We start from the raw sequence: 19,154 nt of genomic DNA on the forward strand, positions 1-19,154 counted from the left end.
ACAGATAGTACAAATAGCCGAAGACTGATATTAGAAGAATTTCACACTCTTTTAGCTAAACTTTTAAAATACATTATCGGATTTTTTGCATTTTATCAAACCGAGCACATGTAAAGGCAGTTGTCTATATTGAAGGAAATTCATCATTGTAGGTATCCTGTGTATTCATTTTTAATAAACTTCATGGATATGTTATTTTTCCCCTAATGATTGTTGCAAAAAGTAATTAAAAAGAAACCCATGTCCATAGTACCATATATTCCCAACAAAACATACTGCCAGGCAGTACATCTGAAAATCTGATGAATGATTACATGTTGACTATCTTTTAATCGTATTATTATGCTTAGCACACTTTTCATAAGCAGAAAGTTTTCCAGTGCCTTTAGCCTTCACATTGTGCAAAAGCCACAATCAAAATTTCAAACTCAATGTGGCAATATATAAAAACATCACTATCATATTGTCTGTGCTACCACTGGATTCCCAGAAAGTGAAGACTCAAAGTATGGCTTTGAGTACAACAGCTCCAAAGAATCTTTAGTGCTCCCTTTCCAAAGCAAAACCCAGTGCAGGACTGGAGCTTTACCAAGGTTACTTCATTCCAATACTAAAAATCTGAAGCATTCAATCTCATTTAGTATCTCACAGTACTCATAATTCATAAATTTTCTGCAAATGTATGAATTCTGTAAATGGTATTACAGACTCTTTTTCCTACATACTTCTCACTGCTTTTCTACAAGAATGATATAAATTACGTTTGAAACTTGGCATTAAAAAATATATTAAATTTGTTTGTTTGTCCGTTTGTTTTTAATTGATATTGTGTCTGAAGTTAGTATCATGAAGGTGAACACCTGGTATTACTGATATGAACCTGACAGGTTTTATGTAACTTTTATAAAGGAGCAGACACCAAACTTTTTGCCATGTACAATGCCTTAGTATTTAGTTTCTCTAACCACTGTCAGTAATAGCTGTTAATCTTTGTGAAATAGTACCCTTACAGAATTTGCACCTACTGCAAATGGCTAGAAGAAGTAAGGTAAGAAAATATACTTCTGCTACCCCAGTCATGTTTGTATAAGGTTAAAATGGAAGTACTGCATTCCCATGGATACTGCTGAGGAAACAGAGTGGCTCTGACCCAATTCTGCCAAGCCCTTGCAATGTCCCTGCCTTTCCCACCCACTGTGGGCAAATACAAAATGAGAAAAATTAACAGTGTTGTTATATTACTACTGCACCAGCTATAGATTCTTTTCAGATGTAACAAATAGGGAAATTCATGGCTATGCACTAAAACAGATTCCTTTTTGTGAAGACTGTAGAAAGCAGTAAGAATTATGGGAACCAGAATATCTTAGTTCTTAAACTTAGCATGGATATTGTGAGGATTCTTTAGTTGCAACTTATATTCAATTACTATTACTGTAAAAATGATGGTTATTATTGCTTTTAATAAGCAATAATAAACAATTTTTATTCAGATGTCCAAAGGTGGAAATCAGAACATGAATCTATTCTGTTAGAAAAATTCTAGTTTAACAACATTAGCTTCATTTCATTTAAAATACAGGTAGCAGCAAATGGAATTCTACCAAAAGCCCAAGTAATAAAGTAAAGAAAATGCTCCAAAATACATGGTGTTCTATACTAAAGTGAATTCACAATTTAAAAAGACAGTATTAGTGCAAACTTAGTTTCTAAAAGCAGCTTAAAACTTTCCTTTTAAATTCCTGTTATTTGTTACACAGTTTCAGTCCTCTGTTTACTATTATTGGTATTTTCAATCATAAAATCTCATTTAAAAAATGCTTTTCATGGAGTAGTCGCTTATCAAAACTAGTTATAAGGGACTTGATATTGATGCTCTGTATAGTGCATATATTTGGAGACCATCTACATTTTAATTTGGCATTTAAACTTCAAAGACAGTGTGGTAGCAGATTAATGCCTACTTCAGGTGTTCTGTGAAGTGAATCCACCAATAAATGAAGACTGTATATTAACTCTAATAACTGCACATTGTAACCTGCTTTATTGTGAGTCTGTAGAAGTAATGCATTTGAGAAGCACTCACTTATGGTTTCATCTGACATTCTCACTAATAAACTCACCAGGAAGGTTAATTATTAGCAGAATACCCTTTTATCCCATCTACTGTACAGAGTACTTCTGTGAACTGCCAAGAGTGTGAACTATTTTTCCCTGCAGCTAGCTAAAATCTAGAATACTGAGTTGCAAATTCATTTATTTGGTGAAAACTTTGCTCATTGTTAAAAAAAAAAAAAAATAGGCCCTACATTTTCTTCAAAATTCTTGAATGTAAAAAAAAAATCTACATCTATAATTTCTCGGATGCATTTGTCTATTTTTTCACTGGTAGGAGGAGAGGGTTTGTTGCACCCATGTTCATGAGGAGGCATAGAAAAGTAGCAGTAATATTTGCCTGCTGCTGGTGGTACAATGTAGGAAACCCTATCTCAGAATACCTTGAGAGTTGTCATGAAATAAAGGTCATCAAAATGTTCAAAACCACTGGTTTTGATTTTTTCTGGTTTGTTTGTAGGAGTTTTTTTGGTGGTGTTTTTTTTAAATTTTGGGTGGTGGAGCAGATGGGGATTGGAGGGGACGTGGGGGTGGGGGTGGGAGCATTTGGTGTTTTGGGGGTGGGTTTAGGTTTTTTTGTGTTTTTTTACAAGACTTGTAATGTAACGGGCAGAACTTTGGCTGAACCTAATCCCTGTGACTATTGTCTATACTCATTATAAGGCTCTCCATTATAGCAATCTCTCTGATATAAAACTACATCAAATCTGGGTTTTGTGTATACAAGCTTTATCTTTTTGGCTTTACAGGGGGGGTTGTGCAATTCTCAAAACTAATACTGCAGAAATTTTTTAAATGTTGTTTGGGAAAGAATTCCGTTGAATAAGTTTTACATGGCACCTGTAAATCTCAGCATTTATATTCCTCTGAAATGAGAAAGATATACTTAAGTTAAATATTAGAAATAGTTTTATTATCCATAACAATCTAGGATATAAATAATTTTAATTTATTTAGGTCTAAAACTCTTCTTGTATACAAACCTGGAGTTTTAGTTATTGTTTCATTAACTTCTCTCACTCCTTTACCTACAAGTAAAAAGACAAATTATCATTTCCATGAACATTTTTTTTAATAGAATGTTAAAACAATGCCTGATGGATGCAATCATCTCTTATTCAATAGAGCCATATTTAAAACAGAAATAATTGGTCTTGAATATTTCACATGTTCAAACCTGTACACTTACATAAAGCTATTGGAAAATTTATTAAGTAAACTGTTTTACTGTGGAAAAGTGTTCGGCTAGCCATACATTTAGGCCTAAAATTTTTATATCAGTCCCAGTGCTATAAAAGAGAGCCTTATACAGGGGACAAATACTATATGCAATTATAAATAATAGTATTTTAAGTACAGTCAGTGTTAATAAAGGTTGATACATTTTTGTCACAAATTAGCAAAAGCCGGATAGCTGGATTAAGATGACAGAATCAGACATCATGAAAAAGGATCACAACTGATGCCATTTGTTGTATTTCTAGTACACTCAGTAGAGGTGTGTCCATTGATCCCAGCTCAGGTTTTGGCCTCGTATCATTAGCCACTTTAAAAAAACTAACATCCTCTAGGAAGATTTGGGTTTGCATGTTTGGTTTATTTCTTTATGAGCAAGATAGTGGTTAGATTGATTAAATGCTAAGAAAGCACAAAAACTGTGGGAAATTTAAGAAGAATTACATCTAAAATTGGTAAGTCAATAATAATAAAAAACTTGCTGATTGAAAACATTTCTGCATTTTATTTGAAAAAAATAAACAAAAATCATACAAAATTGTTTATCTCAAATTATTGATTGTATAGTATCTATGAAAAGCTCACTCTTGAGGGAACTAGAATAAGAAGATACATTTTTATTTGTAGATCATATGCCTTGACAATGTTGAAACAAAGAACTCTACACATTAATTGAATAATCAAATATTGTTCAAACATCAAAGCTATTTTGTGTTCTTTGACATATTAGTATTTAAAATCATGTTGCAAGCATCTTTCCCACAGCATCTGACTAGTTTTCCTTTATTAATATTCTAAATATAATTTTGGTTTATTTTGCTGAATTGGGAACTTATAGCCATGTTTATTTGCATGTGAACAGCAAATCTAGCCCTCATAACTACATACTTCAAGTTACTCCAGCAAAATTATTTGAAATTTACATGGATATAAATAAAAAGTGGAATCTGGTGCAAAGATTTTTTGTATTGTTAATTTTTATTTTAGAAGATTTTCTTAGACTGAAAGTATACCTAAATGAATCTAAAAGCCTTTTTTTCCTAATAAATAATCCTACATTAAACACTGAGTATGTTGAAATACTCTCCAAAATTGTGACATAAATACAGTTAAAATTAATATTTTATATTGTTTAGGTTTTGTTTGCTGTTGCTAGGGGTAAACTTATGCATGTGTGCTTGTCGTTTATGTACACATATCCCCATGTTTTCCTCCATGAGGTCTAGATGCTTTGCTCACTCTGCTTTACTGTTTCTTTCACAAAGTAAGACTTTATCAAATGCATCTTTAAATTGTAACTGGAAAAAATTAATCCTACTATTTCAAATAAAATCTTCAGGGAAAATTAAATCCAACCAAGTAGGGCCCAACATATCACTTGAGGAATGACTTACTTTTACAGATAGGTGATTTTCCTGTCCATTTCATATCTGGTTTACATGTCCGATGCTCTGATCCACCAGCAAGAAAAAATCCTGGCTGACAGGTATACACCAAAGTATACCCTAAAGTAGGAAGGTCTATTGCTTTCACGTCTACATGTGCTGGTGTCTCTGGCTGCCTGCAGGCATGAGCTGTAAAGGGTTTTTTGGAGTTAGAGAAAGTGGTGGTAAACAATTTCCACAGGATTAGAGTTATGCAGTTTTAAAAAAATGCATGCTTATTGTCTTGCATTATGTAAACTTTGCACACCTTTTAGAAATGTCAAATAGTTATTAACTGTAAAAACAACACTCTGAGTGTATAGTTTTATTAGTGTGGGAAGACTAATAAAATGACTAATGACAATATCTTTAAACAAGTCACCAAAATGAAATCACGATAAGGAACAGAAAAGAGTTAAGATGAAGAGAAATACATTCCCTTGTACATGGCGCAATGACCAGTCCTGTGAATTATTGTACTGTTACAGCATCAAGTATCACACATACTCAATGTTTTGAAAATTACAGAGCAGTTACTGTGCTAAATAAATTCATTATAAATATAAATCAAAATAAATCTTCTGCAGAAAGGGTTTGTTATAGTATATTGATTATAACACATACAGTTGCTCACTATACTTCTTTCTCTGTACTCAATGGTCTCCATTTATAACCCAAAGATAATTTGAACTAGGATAAGAATCTAAAATCACTTTAACTCCCTTTATCTTAGAACAGTGTATTTTAATACAATATTTACTTGATGTCCTTTAACCTATACAGAGTTATAAATACACTAATAATTTACATACCCATGTAGAGCCCAGAAAAGCTGCATTTTGCTGAGTTCTAGTCTACAATTCACAGAATACTAGCCAACAAAATAGCCCCATGCATATTTCAGACCACTTTTGTTCCCTAATTATGCAATACATGAAAAAACCTAGATTAATTTGAAGCAGCTAATTCATTGGTTTAATGAGAGCAGACTTTTTTTTTTTGAGTAAAACTGATAGAATTGTTGTGAAATTCATGAAAAAAAAAAGTGAAAAATACTTCAAATTAATATCCCAACTACATCTTTGTAGGAAATGAAAAATATTTAGATAATGTTTAAATAAAGTTTTCTGTAGCATATCACCTGCTACAAATTTCCATATGCATGACTTTGTAATTAGTTTTAAATTGCACAATACTCTAACTCATTAGGTAACAAACCAGACTTACGAATGCATTCAGACTGTATGCCACTCCAGGTTAAGTTAGCAAGACAAGAACGGGTGGTTGATCCCTGAATGTGGTAACCTTTTCTGCATCTGAAAAAGACTGTGCTTCCAACCTAAGGATCAAAACATATTAGACAAAAAAGGTATCCATCACATGTATTCATCATGATAAGCTACCAGAAAAATATTTTCAAAACCAAAAATGGCAGCTGTTTACAGATTCTAGAGTTTTTTAGTGGGTTTTGGGTTGGGTTTTTTGTTGATTTTTTTTTTCTTTTTTTTTTTTTTAATGTGATGTGAAGTTTGATTAAGTGATTCTTTGCAATCTTTTTTGAAAGCAGTAAGTGGACAAACACTGACAACACTGTGCACATTGAAAGGAACGATACTCAAACACTTCAGCTTATGAGTTTGTTGGTATGACAGAACCCAACTAAATGACTGAGATGTCACTCTTTCCTGTACATCACTGCATATATTTCAATAGAACTTGATCATAAAGTCCATTTCAAATGGACTTTTCTCAGTGTGTGATTTGACTAAAAGTAGAACAAGGAAAAATAAAAGAAAAAATTGAAAAAAAATCCATCTACATATAAATCCACTAGAGAAAACTCCATCGACAATTCCTTACATTGCATTTGAGTTTCACTTGAGATATGCAACTATCGGAGTAATGCTACAGTAAGCCTTCCTATGGTCAACTGTGATACGGTCTTCCTCAGAAGAAAACATAAAGAGAAAACTCTCTCTAGACTTCCACTGAGAATAGAAAAGTATGAAAACTGGAGATGAAATTGCATGTCATGAAAATATTTCATAAAATATGAAAGAGAACGTGTGGAAAGTTCTAGCGAGATGGATTTATTGATGGTATTGGCAAAAGTAACCAGAATACAATTCCAGACCACAGGATTAAGGATGCAGGGCTGACTGGTAAAGCGTTGCTTTTGTTTTGCATAAAATATCTTGGTAATAAATATGATCAGATGAAAATAAAAAAGTCTCCACAATAATTAATATTATTCAAAATTATATGTCTTATTAATAAAGTAACATATCACATGGACAAATGCAAGTAAATTGCAAAACAGTAGTGACCAATGCATGTTAATAACACAGCTTGCAGATATATGAATGCAGATAATCCCACACTGCAATTTTCATAGAAAGACTTCAACAGGGCAGCTATCTTCAAAAGTAGCTACCTATTAACTATATACTCAAAAGATTATTGTGATAGATATTCAGCAAATGCAACACCAGTTCTTTCTGAAGTGGTTTTGAAATTCACTAGTATTCTTATAGGTCAAATTACTAATATGGCTTTGTAAATTTATCTCTTTTTAGCTATTTTAAAACATATTTGTCTTTTTATCTAGCCAATCACACACAGCATGTCTGTAGTAGAGACCAAAACACAAAGTGTGGTTGGCCATGACCCTAAGTCTTCCTGCATCTTGTGAAATTGTCAGCTCTGGCATCAATAAGTAATGAACTGCAAATCTTTCCTCAGTGATTGAAAAGCTAAACTAAAAAGATAATGTCTATATTCAAGGTAGTTGCAAAGTTATTTCTTTCTCATTTTAGAGTCATAATACTTGGATGAAAAACATTGAAGGCATTTGTAATAGTCATAGCAAAGTGAAGTACAAAAGGCATACAAAGTGCTTCAGGATGGGAAGGACATCAGGGTAGGAAAGTGTGCTAGTAGATAGGGAAAAGCCCTTCAAAAGTCTACTGCCTCCCATCACACCTTTCTGCACTGAGGAAAAACTGTTAAAAGCTGATTTATAGAAGCTTCACTGTCATACAATCAGGAAGCCCCATTAATCATACATTCTAAAAAACGAACCTATTTCACTAGTAAATGGAGAGAAGTCTATATCCTGTTGTACCAGAAAGTGATCTAAAAGCACATACTTCAGAAACACTAAATACAGAAAAGATGAAGACCTACTATTGCCTCTAAAGGTGAGTGAGAAGAGAAAATTAGCCTTCATGTTCAACAGACATTAGAACTGTGAAATGACCATTTCAATGTTGGTATTAAAGATAACTTGTCAGGCAGATAAAAAGGAAAGAGTAGAACAGCAAACCCTTGATCAATTTAGGTATAAGGATTAATTCTGAAGTGATGATGGGGACAAGTACAGGATCAACATGAGACAACAAAGAGAAAGATAACTGCCTATCACTAGAAGAAGCACATTATGAGTGAGGTCACCAGATGTAGCTAGGTATAAGTGCCTTGGCATCTGTGATCTGCCGGGCAGAAGTGGAAGTAAAGAGCTGGCAGTCACAGCAAAGACACAGCACAATTGCAGGACAGGGAGGCTGCCAATAACCAGAAGGACTTACAGAAAGGATTTTTTGAAAAATAGTTCTACTGAGTTAATTGTATTACAATGTGGCACACTGCCCTGGGTTCAGAAGTAAGCAGGAAGCCAAACAGAACACATTGGAGATTCCAATCATAAATATTTATACCTATCCGCATGAGGTTAATCAATCTAAATAATAACTGTGGACTGGTCACTGTGCATCTACTTTCATTTTATCAATTACTTTTTGGACTGTCACTCGGTAAACTAATAACCTGTGAGGAATTTAGAAATTACAGAAAGAACATTAATCACAGAGAACCTGGATCTAACACATAGGATAATTATATTTTCTCTGACTGAATAAAATGTAACATGAATTGCTAATTTAATAAAGCCACTTGCTGAATTTTTGACAAGGACTACATGGCCTTTGGATCAGACAGGTCTTTGGTTGTTAGGTATTTACTGACTATTCACCAATGTACGACAGCATTGTAATCATAAAGAAAAGTAATTAGATCAGGTTGTATTGTACTTGGTAATAATTTTTAAAATAATCCTCTATACTGAAATGTCCTAAACACATGATATACAAGGTTAGAAGTTCTTTCCTTAAGCTATATATATATATATATATATATAAAAAAAAAAAGTTTTTATTAAAAAGGGAGTGGAAATTTCCTAAGGGTCACATCAGACATTCAAGTCTACGGATAATTTGTTAAAGATTCAATTACTAATTGCATCTTCATTCCAGAAAGCTGATAAATAAAATAAAGAATTACCTCATAACCTCTGGAACTGTTTTGTATTCCAAAATGTGGAGTACCAGGGTCTGTACACGTATTGTGAGATGGATCTAATATAAAACATGAGACACAACAAATATTATTAACGTATGGAAATAATAATTCTTTGTAAAGATTAAGTAATACCATAAATGTCTACTGACAACAAGAATTGAATTTTTAATGGATGAGTGCATTTTTGCATGTTCTATTTGTATTTCTGATTAAATTTCCAAGATAGATCACAGTACTTTGCTTCAGTGCATAGCCATTATTTAAGGGTATTTTTTGAGCTATCTTTGGCAGTGTAGACTTTAGTTAGCATTGCACCAATTTTCAATAAGCTTATCCTTTTAAAAGTTTTCAAATACGGATTGTATCCCACTATTCACAGAGCTGATGCAGCACACAAGGAAAACTTTTTCTCCTCTTCTTTCCCAATGAACAGCTTCGCAATTAACTAGCTTATTAAAATAAAAATAAAAATGCAACCCCCCCCCCAACAAAATCAATTCCAAATCAACCTGGTTTCCTATGGTAAGTGAAATACTCAATTTTTTTATACTCTTTTTTTCTATACCACCAAGAAGACAAAAGTTTCTACAGGACTACTACTTCAGTTTTTGCTGGAGAATGAAAAAACAGTCCCCCCACAAAAGGTATGCCAACAGAGTATAATTAATTGATGATTAGTTTCAGGACTGTAATTTAAAGCAGCCTGAAACTATTTTTGTCTCAATAATGTCCTCTTCACATTCTGATGGTGTATTTGCTTTAGGCTTGTGCAGTCACATCCACCAGGTAGACAGCTCAGCACTTGATCTGATGGATCTTTCTGCACTATGTGATTCCCTCTTGGCAATCAAGTCTGCTTTTGTGCCGACACTGCATTACAAAAGAATGTAATTTGGGACTGTATTTAATGGGTAACTATTTTGGGGTTTCTATGGAGGGAAAATGGAATTTATCACACAGAATAATGTGATATGTCATTTTACTATTGGTCACCTTCCATTTTCAATGTTTACCGTCAACAGAGCATAACAATTCAACTGGACTGATATTTATCAAAGGCTTAAAAAGTTAGGTGGATGTTGACCTAACATGTGAGAATAGAAGCCAGACATATTCCTGACCTTGATTTTTATTAACAGCTCAAGAACTTTTCACAAATTTTCATCGTCTGGAATGTCATTGCTAATAATAGACACATGAAGCTGAATCAGCCTTTTAAGACATCTCATAAATGATGGTGAAAAAAGGAAGAATTCTGAAGTTATTTTAAGGAAATCATTGATATCAAAAAATAAAAAAGCTTGCCATCATACAGTACTTCTAGGCATAGTTCAGGTATTGCTCACTGATCTTAATTTTCAAATTGTTTAACAATATTTTAGGCACTAATATTTTCCTTTTACAATAACAGAAAAATTATCATGTAAAAGAGAAGTGCCTTTAATGCAGTATTTTCCCTGTACTTCTATATTATGCCACATAAAATATAAACAGATATGTCATTATGACAATTTCAATTTTGTTTCTTCACAGTAGACATGAGATTTAGCTTTTGTAAATATTCTTGTCTTTGTTATAAAACACAGATGCTAGACGCATTGCCCAGTTCATAAAAGATATGGACAGAAGGAGATATGAATTCATATCACATAATGGTATTGAGTGTTATGTCCTAATTTACAGACAGGCTGCTTTCAATAACCATGCTTATCACCTTTACCTAGACTCACCACCCCAGCTTTTCCACAGAGATATTATCTCAGCCGCAATCAAATATTTAAATGGCCTACCATCTACATCTGACTATCTTTGTTTAGGAATATCAAAAGGATTTTTCTATTATAATACCAAAATAATTTCCTCTAGCATGTCATCCTAATTTGGATCAAATTCTGATGTCAGCGGGAGTTACAGGTGTCTAGCACTTCTTGCAGTTAGTCTGACTATGTAACATGCTAAAAGCCTATCAGTTGCACATCAGTCAATGAGAAACCGATAGTACTTGGCAGTTTATTTCAAAAGATTAGCCCCAGCATGCTTCATCCTTTTGAGCTGTTCAAGCCAAAAGGGTGTGTACACTTTCACAAAGTCCAAAGTGCCTTTTGATTTAGGATTGATTCAGACAAATGCCTTTAACTTTCCAGTGACAGAATATGGTCTTTAATCTGCCAAGTTCTTCTGCATCTCTAAAAGATTCTAAAAATAGGGGGAATAAATTTATGCACTTACATCATTGACATTCTGCATTTCCACCAGACAAGCAATCATGTAAATTTACAAATGGCTTCATATGTGATTGTGTTTATCCTAAAATTTTTATACTCAAAATAAAACCTTATTTATCTTGTTCTTTTTATATTACACAGACATTTTCTATATTTGGAAAGTTAATTACTACATTTATGATACTGTAAAAGTTTATCAGGAATATTCCCAGTAGAAAAAGCATAAGTAGTGGTAGTTATTACCTATGCATGTTGGCTGAATTCCACTCCAAGTACCATCTGCTTGACAGAATCTTCTTGAAGAGCCTATCAGAATAAAAGGAGGTCTGCACTGAAAGCTAACTTCAGATCTGTAGGTGAAAATTTTTCCATTGAGGCGTCCTTCTGCTGGAGTTCCAGGATCACCACAAAACACAGCTAATACAGATGAAAAGAAAGAAAGAAAGAAGTTATTAAAATCTGCACATACTTCAGTTGAAGTATTTCACATGGTTTTATGTGTAAATCAGACATATTGAATATGAGTACAAATACTATATTCACTTATCTGTGTAGTATTATAGCTCAGATGAATTTTTTACAGCCATTTAAAATTAATTGTCACTGTTACAGTTATTATAATGTTAAAACTTAACCTGGAGAATTAGACCTTTTAATTGAGACACTTAAATGCTGATTAGATTTGGATGACAAAGTAATCTTAAAGTAGATGATGCTATACTGTATTGCTCCAAAATTTATTCAGTTCTACCATCATTCAGCCCCAGACGAATAGGCTGGAAATTTTTGCCCTGATTAAATAAAAAGAAAAAAATACTTGTCAGAGTCCTGACAAGATTTCAAGCACTGAAAGAAATAACTTGACAGATTTAGAAGAAGCTGAAAAGCAAATGCAAAAAAGATATAAGGATATCTACTCGCTTCCAGGAAATAAAAAAAAAAAACTTAGAAAGAAGAGCAAGAATATGAGATTAAAGGTTAGCACCCTTGTTTTCACCTGTTAACTAAAATGGAAATAGAGCAGAAGAAAGGAAAAATGTAAAGGAAAATTTTAATCATGCTCATTACAAGTCAAATTGTGAACACTCAGAAAGATTATCAGTAAGGCAATTGCCCAGTAATGTAGTAAGGGATGGAAGTGACTTTTGGGGAAAGGAAGAAGACCATGACCTTAAATGGGCACAACCATGCAATTTCATATGCTTTTTGGAATAAGGAGGGAGAATCCTGCAGCAGCCTGTATATTACTTGATGTAGCTGAGTCCCTCCTTTTTAAACTGTGAGAAACTTGCTGCAGCCTGAGACAATTGATTTTAACTTTGGTGAAGCCCTGCAGAAGTATACCCTGAAAACTTACGCAAACATTGTGGGATGTCTCCCCGCCAAACTCCTTGACCCTCACAGGAGAGAATAGCTGTGTTAGACAGCTGATAGCCTTCTGCACAGCTGTAACTCACACTGGCACCCCAGCGATAATCAGATCCTTCCACTTTCCCATAGAGAACTGGTGGAGGGGGGCCGCAGGTAATAGCTGTGTCACAAAAAAGAAAAGTTGTATTTTAAAAAGAAGAATGCAACAAATACCTACTCATATTTTTAAGACTATTAAAAAAAAATCAGTATCATGCTGTTCAGTTCCAACAAAGCATTCATTTGTTGACAAAGCAGCCTGCAATAGGCAGGAAACCAATTTAAATACAAAAATTACCACCTCTAAGCTTCGGAAGTCTCTGAGCTCTAAGTTTTTTGGAAGCCAAAAGTGTATGTAGCTCACTTAGTTTTGAATCTTTTCCCTACATGCTCATTACTGATCATTGTTGCAACAGGCTACTGAGCTAGGTAAAACTTTTCAATACATAAGATGTATTTCAATAAATATGTTTCTATGATTCCGTGATTCTAAATATTTGCATTTTTTTAACTAATTTTGCAATACTACCTAAAACCCTTAATATGACTTTGTTTATTTACCTCCTAATTTTCTAAGGCTTTCAGCATACAATGGGCATTGCTTTTATTGGTAATTAATGGCTACAACTCTTAAAAATATCCTGATGTTTTCCATCTTCTGAAAAAAAATGGCCAAAACTGAAATCTGGAATGACCATTTCTACACTCAGACATCAGTTCGTTCAGCAAAGAACACTGTCAGTGATTTTTACAACAGAAAATATAGTCAGCTGAACACATATGCCAAAATTTAATTAGCAGGCTAGACTTAAACATCACTTTAAAGCAGTGCTAGATGAGTTGGCAGTCTAGGCCACTTATAAGCAGAAGATGCCCTAAGCTGTTAAATTTATTCCCTGAGCAGCTGTAGTAGCGTTAGCAATTTTCACCAGGCTGTGGTATTTGCCTTTCAGCCTCATTCCCCCTATGAACTTTATGTTAGTACTTGTAATTAGCTATTTGTGAAGCATCTTTTTGGCTATTTATGATGAATACACTGCTGCAACAAGGGATTCTTTTATAGAAGATCTGGGTTGCAGAATCTCTTTAGAGTACTTTGGCCATCTAATCCAAGATAAAAGGGCACAAAAAGGAAAATGGGTACTTCATTCTGAGCATTTTAAACTGACAATCTTCATTGCAGAGAAATTTGGTTCTACTGTATTCATTAATGATGCTGTTCTTAGTGTGATATTATACCCCGGCATACGTGCAAAATAAATACAAATGTTACACAAATATTTAGCTAAATATTTTAGTTTCATTTTCATGTTAATTATCCCAGAGAACATTCTGACATTAAAAAAATAATAAAAATTGATTATTGAATTTCCTGTATAGTATCAAAGGAGTATTTGCAAACTATTGAAGTTCAAAAGCCTACCTTTGCAAATAGGTTTACTCTGGTTCCAAGTGCTGTCTTTTATACAACGCATGGTAGATGAACTGGCAGGTTCCATCAAGTATCCCGGATTGCACTGATAGCTGACAGTCTTGTTAAAGGTGAAATCATTTCCAAACTGAATGCCGTTTGCTAATGCACCTGGATCTCCACAGCTGATCACTAGCAAGTAAAAGAACAAAAGATTTCTTTTTTCCATACATTTGTAATAAAACATCACTGTGTACAGCTATTTTTTTAACTGTACAAAAACAAGAAAAAAGAAAAGATTTCACACAAAATAAAAAGCGTAATCTCTAATTTTTAGCTAAAAAGTCATATACATGAATCTTTGCGGCAGTGTGGGCCAAATACTGTGTTGCTTAAATGTACTACCTTAAGCTGGTATTCTCTAGTGCTACTGCAGATTGTTTTGTTAGTTGTAGCTTTGCCAGGCATTTTGTGTCTAATATTGATGGTACAATGAAGTTCCAGCAGAATTATGAAATTCCTCTTCTCTTTTGTATCACTGTATTGATGTGTTGTTGGTCTGGCCATGTCTTTGAGGCTCCTGGTTCGCCTGTCTTTACAGCATCCCTCTGCTAGCTGCTTGCTTTCCCTAATAAAGTAGCCAAATCTTGCTGTTCCCTGGTTCTTGGTCTTTAGCAGAACGGTTATCAGTCAGATCTAACTCATTTGGCTCACAATTGGATATAGTAATATGTTCAATTAGGTAAAATCTGATTTAGAACTACCAGAACTTCATCCTCTGTACATAATCCACAAAAAAACCCAAACAAACAAACAAAAAACTCTAACAAAAAGCCAAAACAAAAAACCCCAAACAAACAAAACAAAACCAAAAAAGAGCACTAAAGGAAACTTTAGAGAAACACCTGTTAGCATGTTATACTTTCAGTGTTGACATTCAGGAGGTAAACAATTACAGAGAGTTATCTATTTATCCCTCAGTAAAAGATAGTTCTGGAAATACCTGGTGTGTATTAAAAAATGAAAACAGAGGTGTTATTTTATCTTACAGAATACTGATTTTTCAGTAGGGAGGCTAAATGATTAACTAGCTTTAGAGCAAGAAAGTTTATTTCTGACCTGTGCAGTCTGGAGCAGTTCCAGTCCATGTCCCATTAGCAGTACAATGTCTGGTAGTTAGCCCTGAAGTTTTGTAACCTTCCCAGCAGGCATAAATGACTGAGCTGGAGAATAATATTCCATCAGTGTATATTATCATACCATTGGCTGGGGTGCCAGGATTCCCACAAGAGACAGCTGTGAAGAAAAGGTTTAAAAAAAATAAAATCAGTAATTCCACGACAAGCGACTAACAGGAAAACAAAAACACATCAATGAGCAATTTTTTAAAAAGTTATACCCAGTTTTACTGTAAGATAATCCTTACACTTATACTTATTTTACTTATTACATTTCCTTGTATGTTTTTTAATTCAATTTTTTTCATTTTCCTATTTATGTGAATCACTGAATTAAAGAACACAGAATGGTAGAGATTGGAAGGCACCTTGAATCCAATCAAGCATTATACATTTTATGTATAAAAGTTTCGAATACTGAAGGGAAAATTCAGTAGGTTGGAACATGAACCTGTAGGGATGAAAAGTATTCTCCTAATCTCATCCTTGTTTACACTAAGCAGGAAACAATTGAAAGACAGAGGGGGAAAAAAACTGAAGAAAGAGGCTTTTTTCTTTGTTTTTGTTGTTATTTATTTGTTGATTTTTTCTTCTTTCTTTGTTATTTTTTCTGTTTTGTTTTCTTGAAAACAGAAGGTTGGAGGGAAAATAAAAAGAAAAAAAACAGTGGCATTTCAAACACGGTAAATTACCACTGAGTGTTCTTGTCCTACTATACTTAAAGTCTTCATGCAAAGGAAGGAGATTGCAAAACTTCAGTTTTCTGCTGAAAATAATGATCCTGTGTCAGTTATGGTGTACAGTTATGGTGATATATACACTGACAGGAGATTAGTCTGTGCTGAAGAATACTGCAAAAGAACAATTGTTAGATGAGGATACTGTGATAAAACCCCTAGGGGGAAAAAATAAAATGAATACTATAAATATTTTGTCCTATCTTGGTTTTATCATTTAGTGTAGCAGACAACAGATACTACAGAATCCATCAACTCTACTGAACTAGGCAAAGTAACTTTTCAAATGGTCTTGAAAAACAAGAAGTAATTTTAAAACTGACTTTTCTATTATTGCCTCTATTTATGACAGTGCATAAAAAGTGTAAAAAAAAAATCTTTATAATATTTTCTCTTATTCTAAAATGTGATTTCCTGAAATATTCTTCTTCTGAAAGAACTACCAGAAAAATAGCATACCTCATAAAACATTAGTCTAACTTATGCGGAGAAATATATATTAATTTACACTTAGTTAAGAATACAATATTATTTTATCATCTGTCCAGTCCTTCAAGCTTTGACATTACACAGAAAGATTATAGTATTGTTAGAAGATGAATGACATTTATTTATCATATTCATTTTCATATCTCCCATCAGAAGCATATGTTTACCTTCACATTCAAATCAGAAACCTGTTCTCTATTTTCAGGCTCAGTATTTGTAAAACTAGAACTATTTTCTCACAATCTTCTTATAAATACACAATCCAAAAATTTATCAGTTTGGATTTAGGTTTTAAAGTAAAATATGAACTGCTTAGTAACTCTTTTATATCTAATTTTTGCAGAGCAATATAAAAGCACAGAATTTGTTTTAAATTAAAGAATAAAACATCATCAATAAATGTCATCCAGTGGTGTCATACATGTCGACAGTATCAGTACCTACCTTCACACACAGGCTGTACACCTGACCAGGAACCATTAAGCAGGCATGTTCGTTCTGCAGACCCTCTCAGCTGATAACCCATTTCACATGAGAAACGTAGCAGACTTTTTATTTTGAACTCATCCCCTAGTCTAGATCCGTGAGCTGGTACTCCTGGGTCATCACAATAGCCAGGATTATTTCCTGTAAAACACAACAGAGAATTATTGGCAGACGTTACATGTGAATGGAGTGGTGATAAAAATGCTCCTTTGTGAGTAAGAATAACTGTAAGAAACAATCACTTTTCTTTCAGTACAAGGGTGTGAAACCAAAGCCAAAGATGAAAAGAACCTGTCTTTTTAACATACTTCTTATCTAAGACCTAGACCAACCTAAACATAGAATGTGACATAACTAAAAGATGAAAGATAATCGTGAACACAGGAAGCATATCTTTGGTCAGTTCAATAAATTTGTTGCCTCTCGACATACATATTTTCTACACATTGTATTTTTTTTGTTCAACTTCTCTGCTATTAATAATTAGATAACAGCAAGAGCGAAAGGAAACATAATCAAATTTCTCAAGAAATGTGTTTGAAACAGATCCACAAAAAAGATGAAATGATACCTCATAATTTTCCTTATCTTCTAAATTCCTATGCAGGTACTGGAGGCCATCTTTAACCATATGAAAGAAAAGAGGGTTATCAAGAGTAACTAGCCTTCTACAAAGGCATGACTGAATGGATAGATGAAGGGAGAGCAGTGGATATCATCTATCTTGACTTCAGCAAAGCTTTTAATACTGTCTTCCATAACATCCTCCATAGCTAAACTCAAGAAAAGTGGATTAGATGATTGCACTGTAAGGTGGATTGGTAACTGGCTCCACAACAGAGTTCAGAAAGTTGTGGTCAGTGGTGCAGAGTCCAGTTGGGAGCCTGTGGTCAGTGCTGTTCCCCAGGGATCAGTACTGGATCTAGTTGAGTACTAGAGGTGTCTGACCTTAAAAATTTTAAAGTCTTGGTGCAATCTCAGATGTCTCATTTTGTACTGGATGAAAAGGTGTTAACAATATAAATGTGGCCTTAAGATAAGCAAGGAAAGGCCAACCCCATGTGGAAATGATCCTTATAATTGTCCAAGCAGATCTAGGCATAGATCTGCATGATGGCAGCGACATCTAATAGTGTGAGTAGACTAAGTAAGCTCTCTTCTCCTTGATCAGCAGAGAACACAAAAATATTAGTGATTTAAATTCACTTCCTTTCCTCAGTGTTTCAAACACTGTAGGAGAAGCTTATGAAAAGACCATTTTCAATGAATACTTACTGAGAAACTTATGTAACCCAGTAATAGGGCAGTGGTCTGTGACCGGCTGAGGTGGTCAAGGACACTCATCCTACCTGACCTTTAAGGCAGAATAGTGGGTATAATGGCAGTAGGCCACAGCTTCCTACAAGTGGGTACTCTTCAGAAGGCAAAGGCTTCAACTCTGGCCAGGGGGCTGCACCATCCACCCCAGGGCTTGGCCCAAGCATCCATCCAGATGGAAATGGCAAAGAAAGAGGCTGCTGTCCATACCTCAAGCTGTGGGAAGTGCTGAGGCCTTTCTCCTGGGGCAGGGGTAGGTTGCAAACCTGTCCCAGGAGGTGTTGACTTGTTTCCCTTAAAAGGTATATTCACACACTGTGGATGTCCTTAGTAGCCAACACTCATTTGAGCTCTTGATTTCAGGGAAATTTTGTAATGTATCACGGTTTCTTCTAAACTTTCATAGTTCATCCCGGGGAGAACAAACTTACTGTACCTCCTGACAGCACCAAGAACACTGCAGAGGTTTATGGTATTTGTGCAGTGTGGCACTAATAAAAAATACTTGTGTAAGTGAGAAGAGGAACATGATGTACAAAGTTTACCCTCCAGTACCTCTGATGTGGTGTTTTGTAATGAACATTTTCCTATGTGATGACCTTTTTTTTTTTTTTTACACAAAACAGTGTTCAGAAAAGTAAAATTTTATACATATATCCTTTTTAAGCAGAACTATGCCAGGTTTAAGTAGTTTTTTTGGTGGCACTATATACTGCAGTATACACAACTACGGAATCTAGCTAAGGAGCAAAGCTACGAAGCAATGACAA

At 34.2% G+C, this 19,154-nt stretch overlaps 1 protein-coding gene across 1 annotated transcript in view; it reads right to left on the reverse strand.

The window, feature by feature from the left end:
- The window catches only part of CSMD1 (CUB and Sushi multiple domains 1), a 948,047-nt gene that overhangs the window by 12,474 nt on the left and 916,419 nt on the right, over positions 1-19,154 (reverse strand). The window contains exons 57-65 of the mRNA XM_054383599.1: positions 17,026-17,208; positions 15,297-15,473; positions 14,190-14,369; positions 12,714-12,887; positions 11,600-11,773; positions 9,114-9,187; positions 6,003-6,114; positions 4,746-4,925; positions 3,099-3,143 (exon numbers count right to left, since the gene is read on the reverse strand). Of these exons, the coding sequence (XP_054239574.1) occupies positions 3,099-3,143; positions 4,746-4,925; positions 6,003-6,114; positions 9,114-9,187; positions 11,600-11,773; positions 12,714-12,887; positions 14,190-14,369; positions 15,297-15,473; positions 17,026-17,208 (1,299 nt within the window). The remainder of the gene's footprint in view (positions 1-3,098; positions 3,144-4,745; positions 4,926-6,002; positions 6,115-9,113; positions 9,188-11,599; positions 11,774-12,713; positions 12,888-14,189; positions 14,370-15,296; positions 15,474-17,025; positions 17,209-19,154) is intronic.

Source organism: Indicator indicator, chromosome 9 (genome assembly GCF_027791375.1).
Source record: "Indicator indicator isolate 239-I01 chromosome 9, UM_Iind_1.1, whole genome shotgun sequence".
Lineage (NCBI taxonomy): Eukaryota > Metazoa > Chordata > Aves > Piciformes > Indicatoridae > Indicator > Indicator indicator.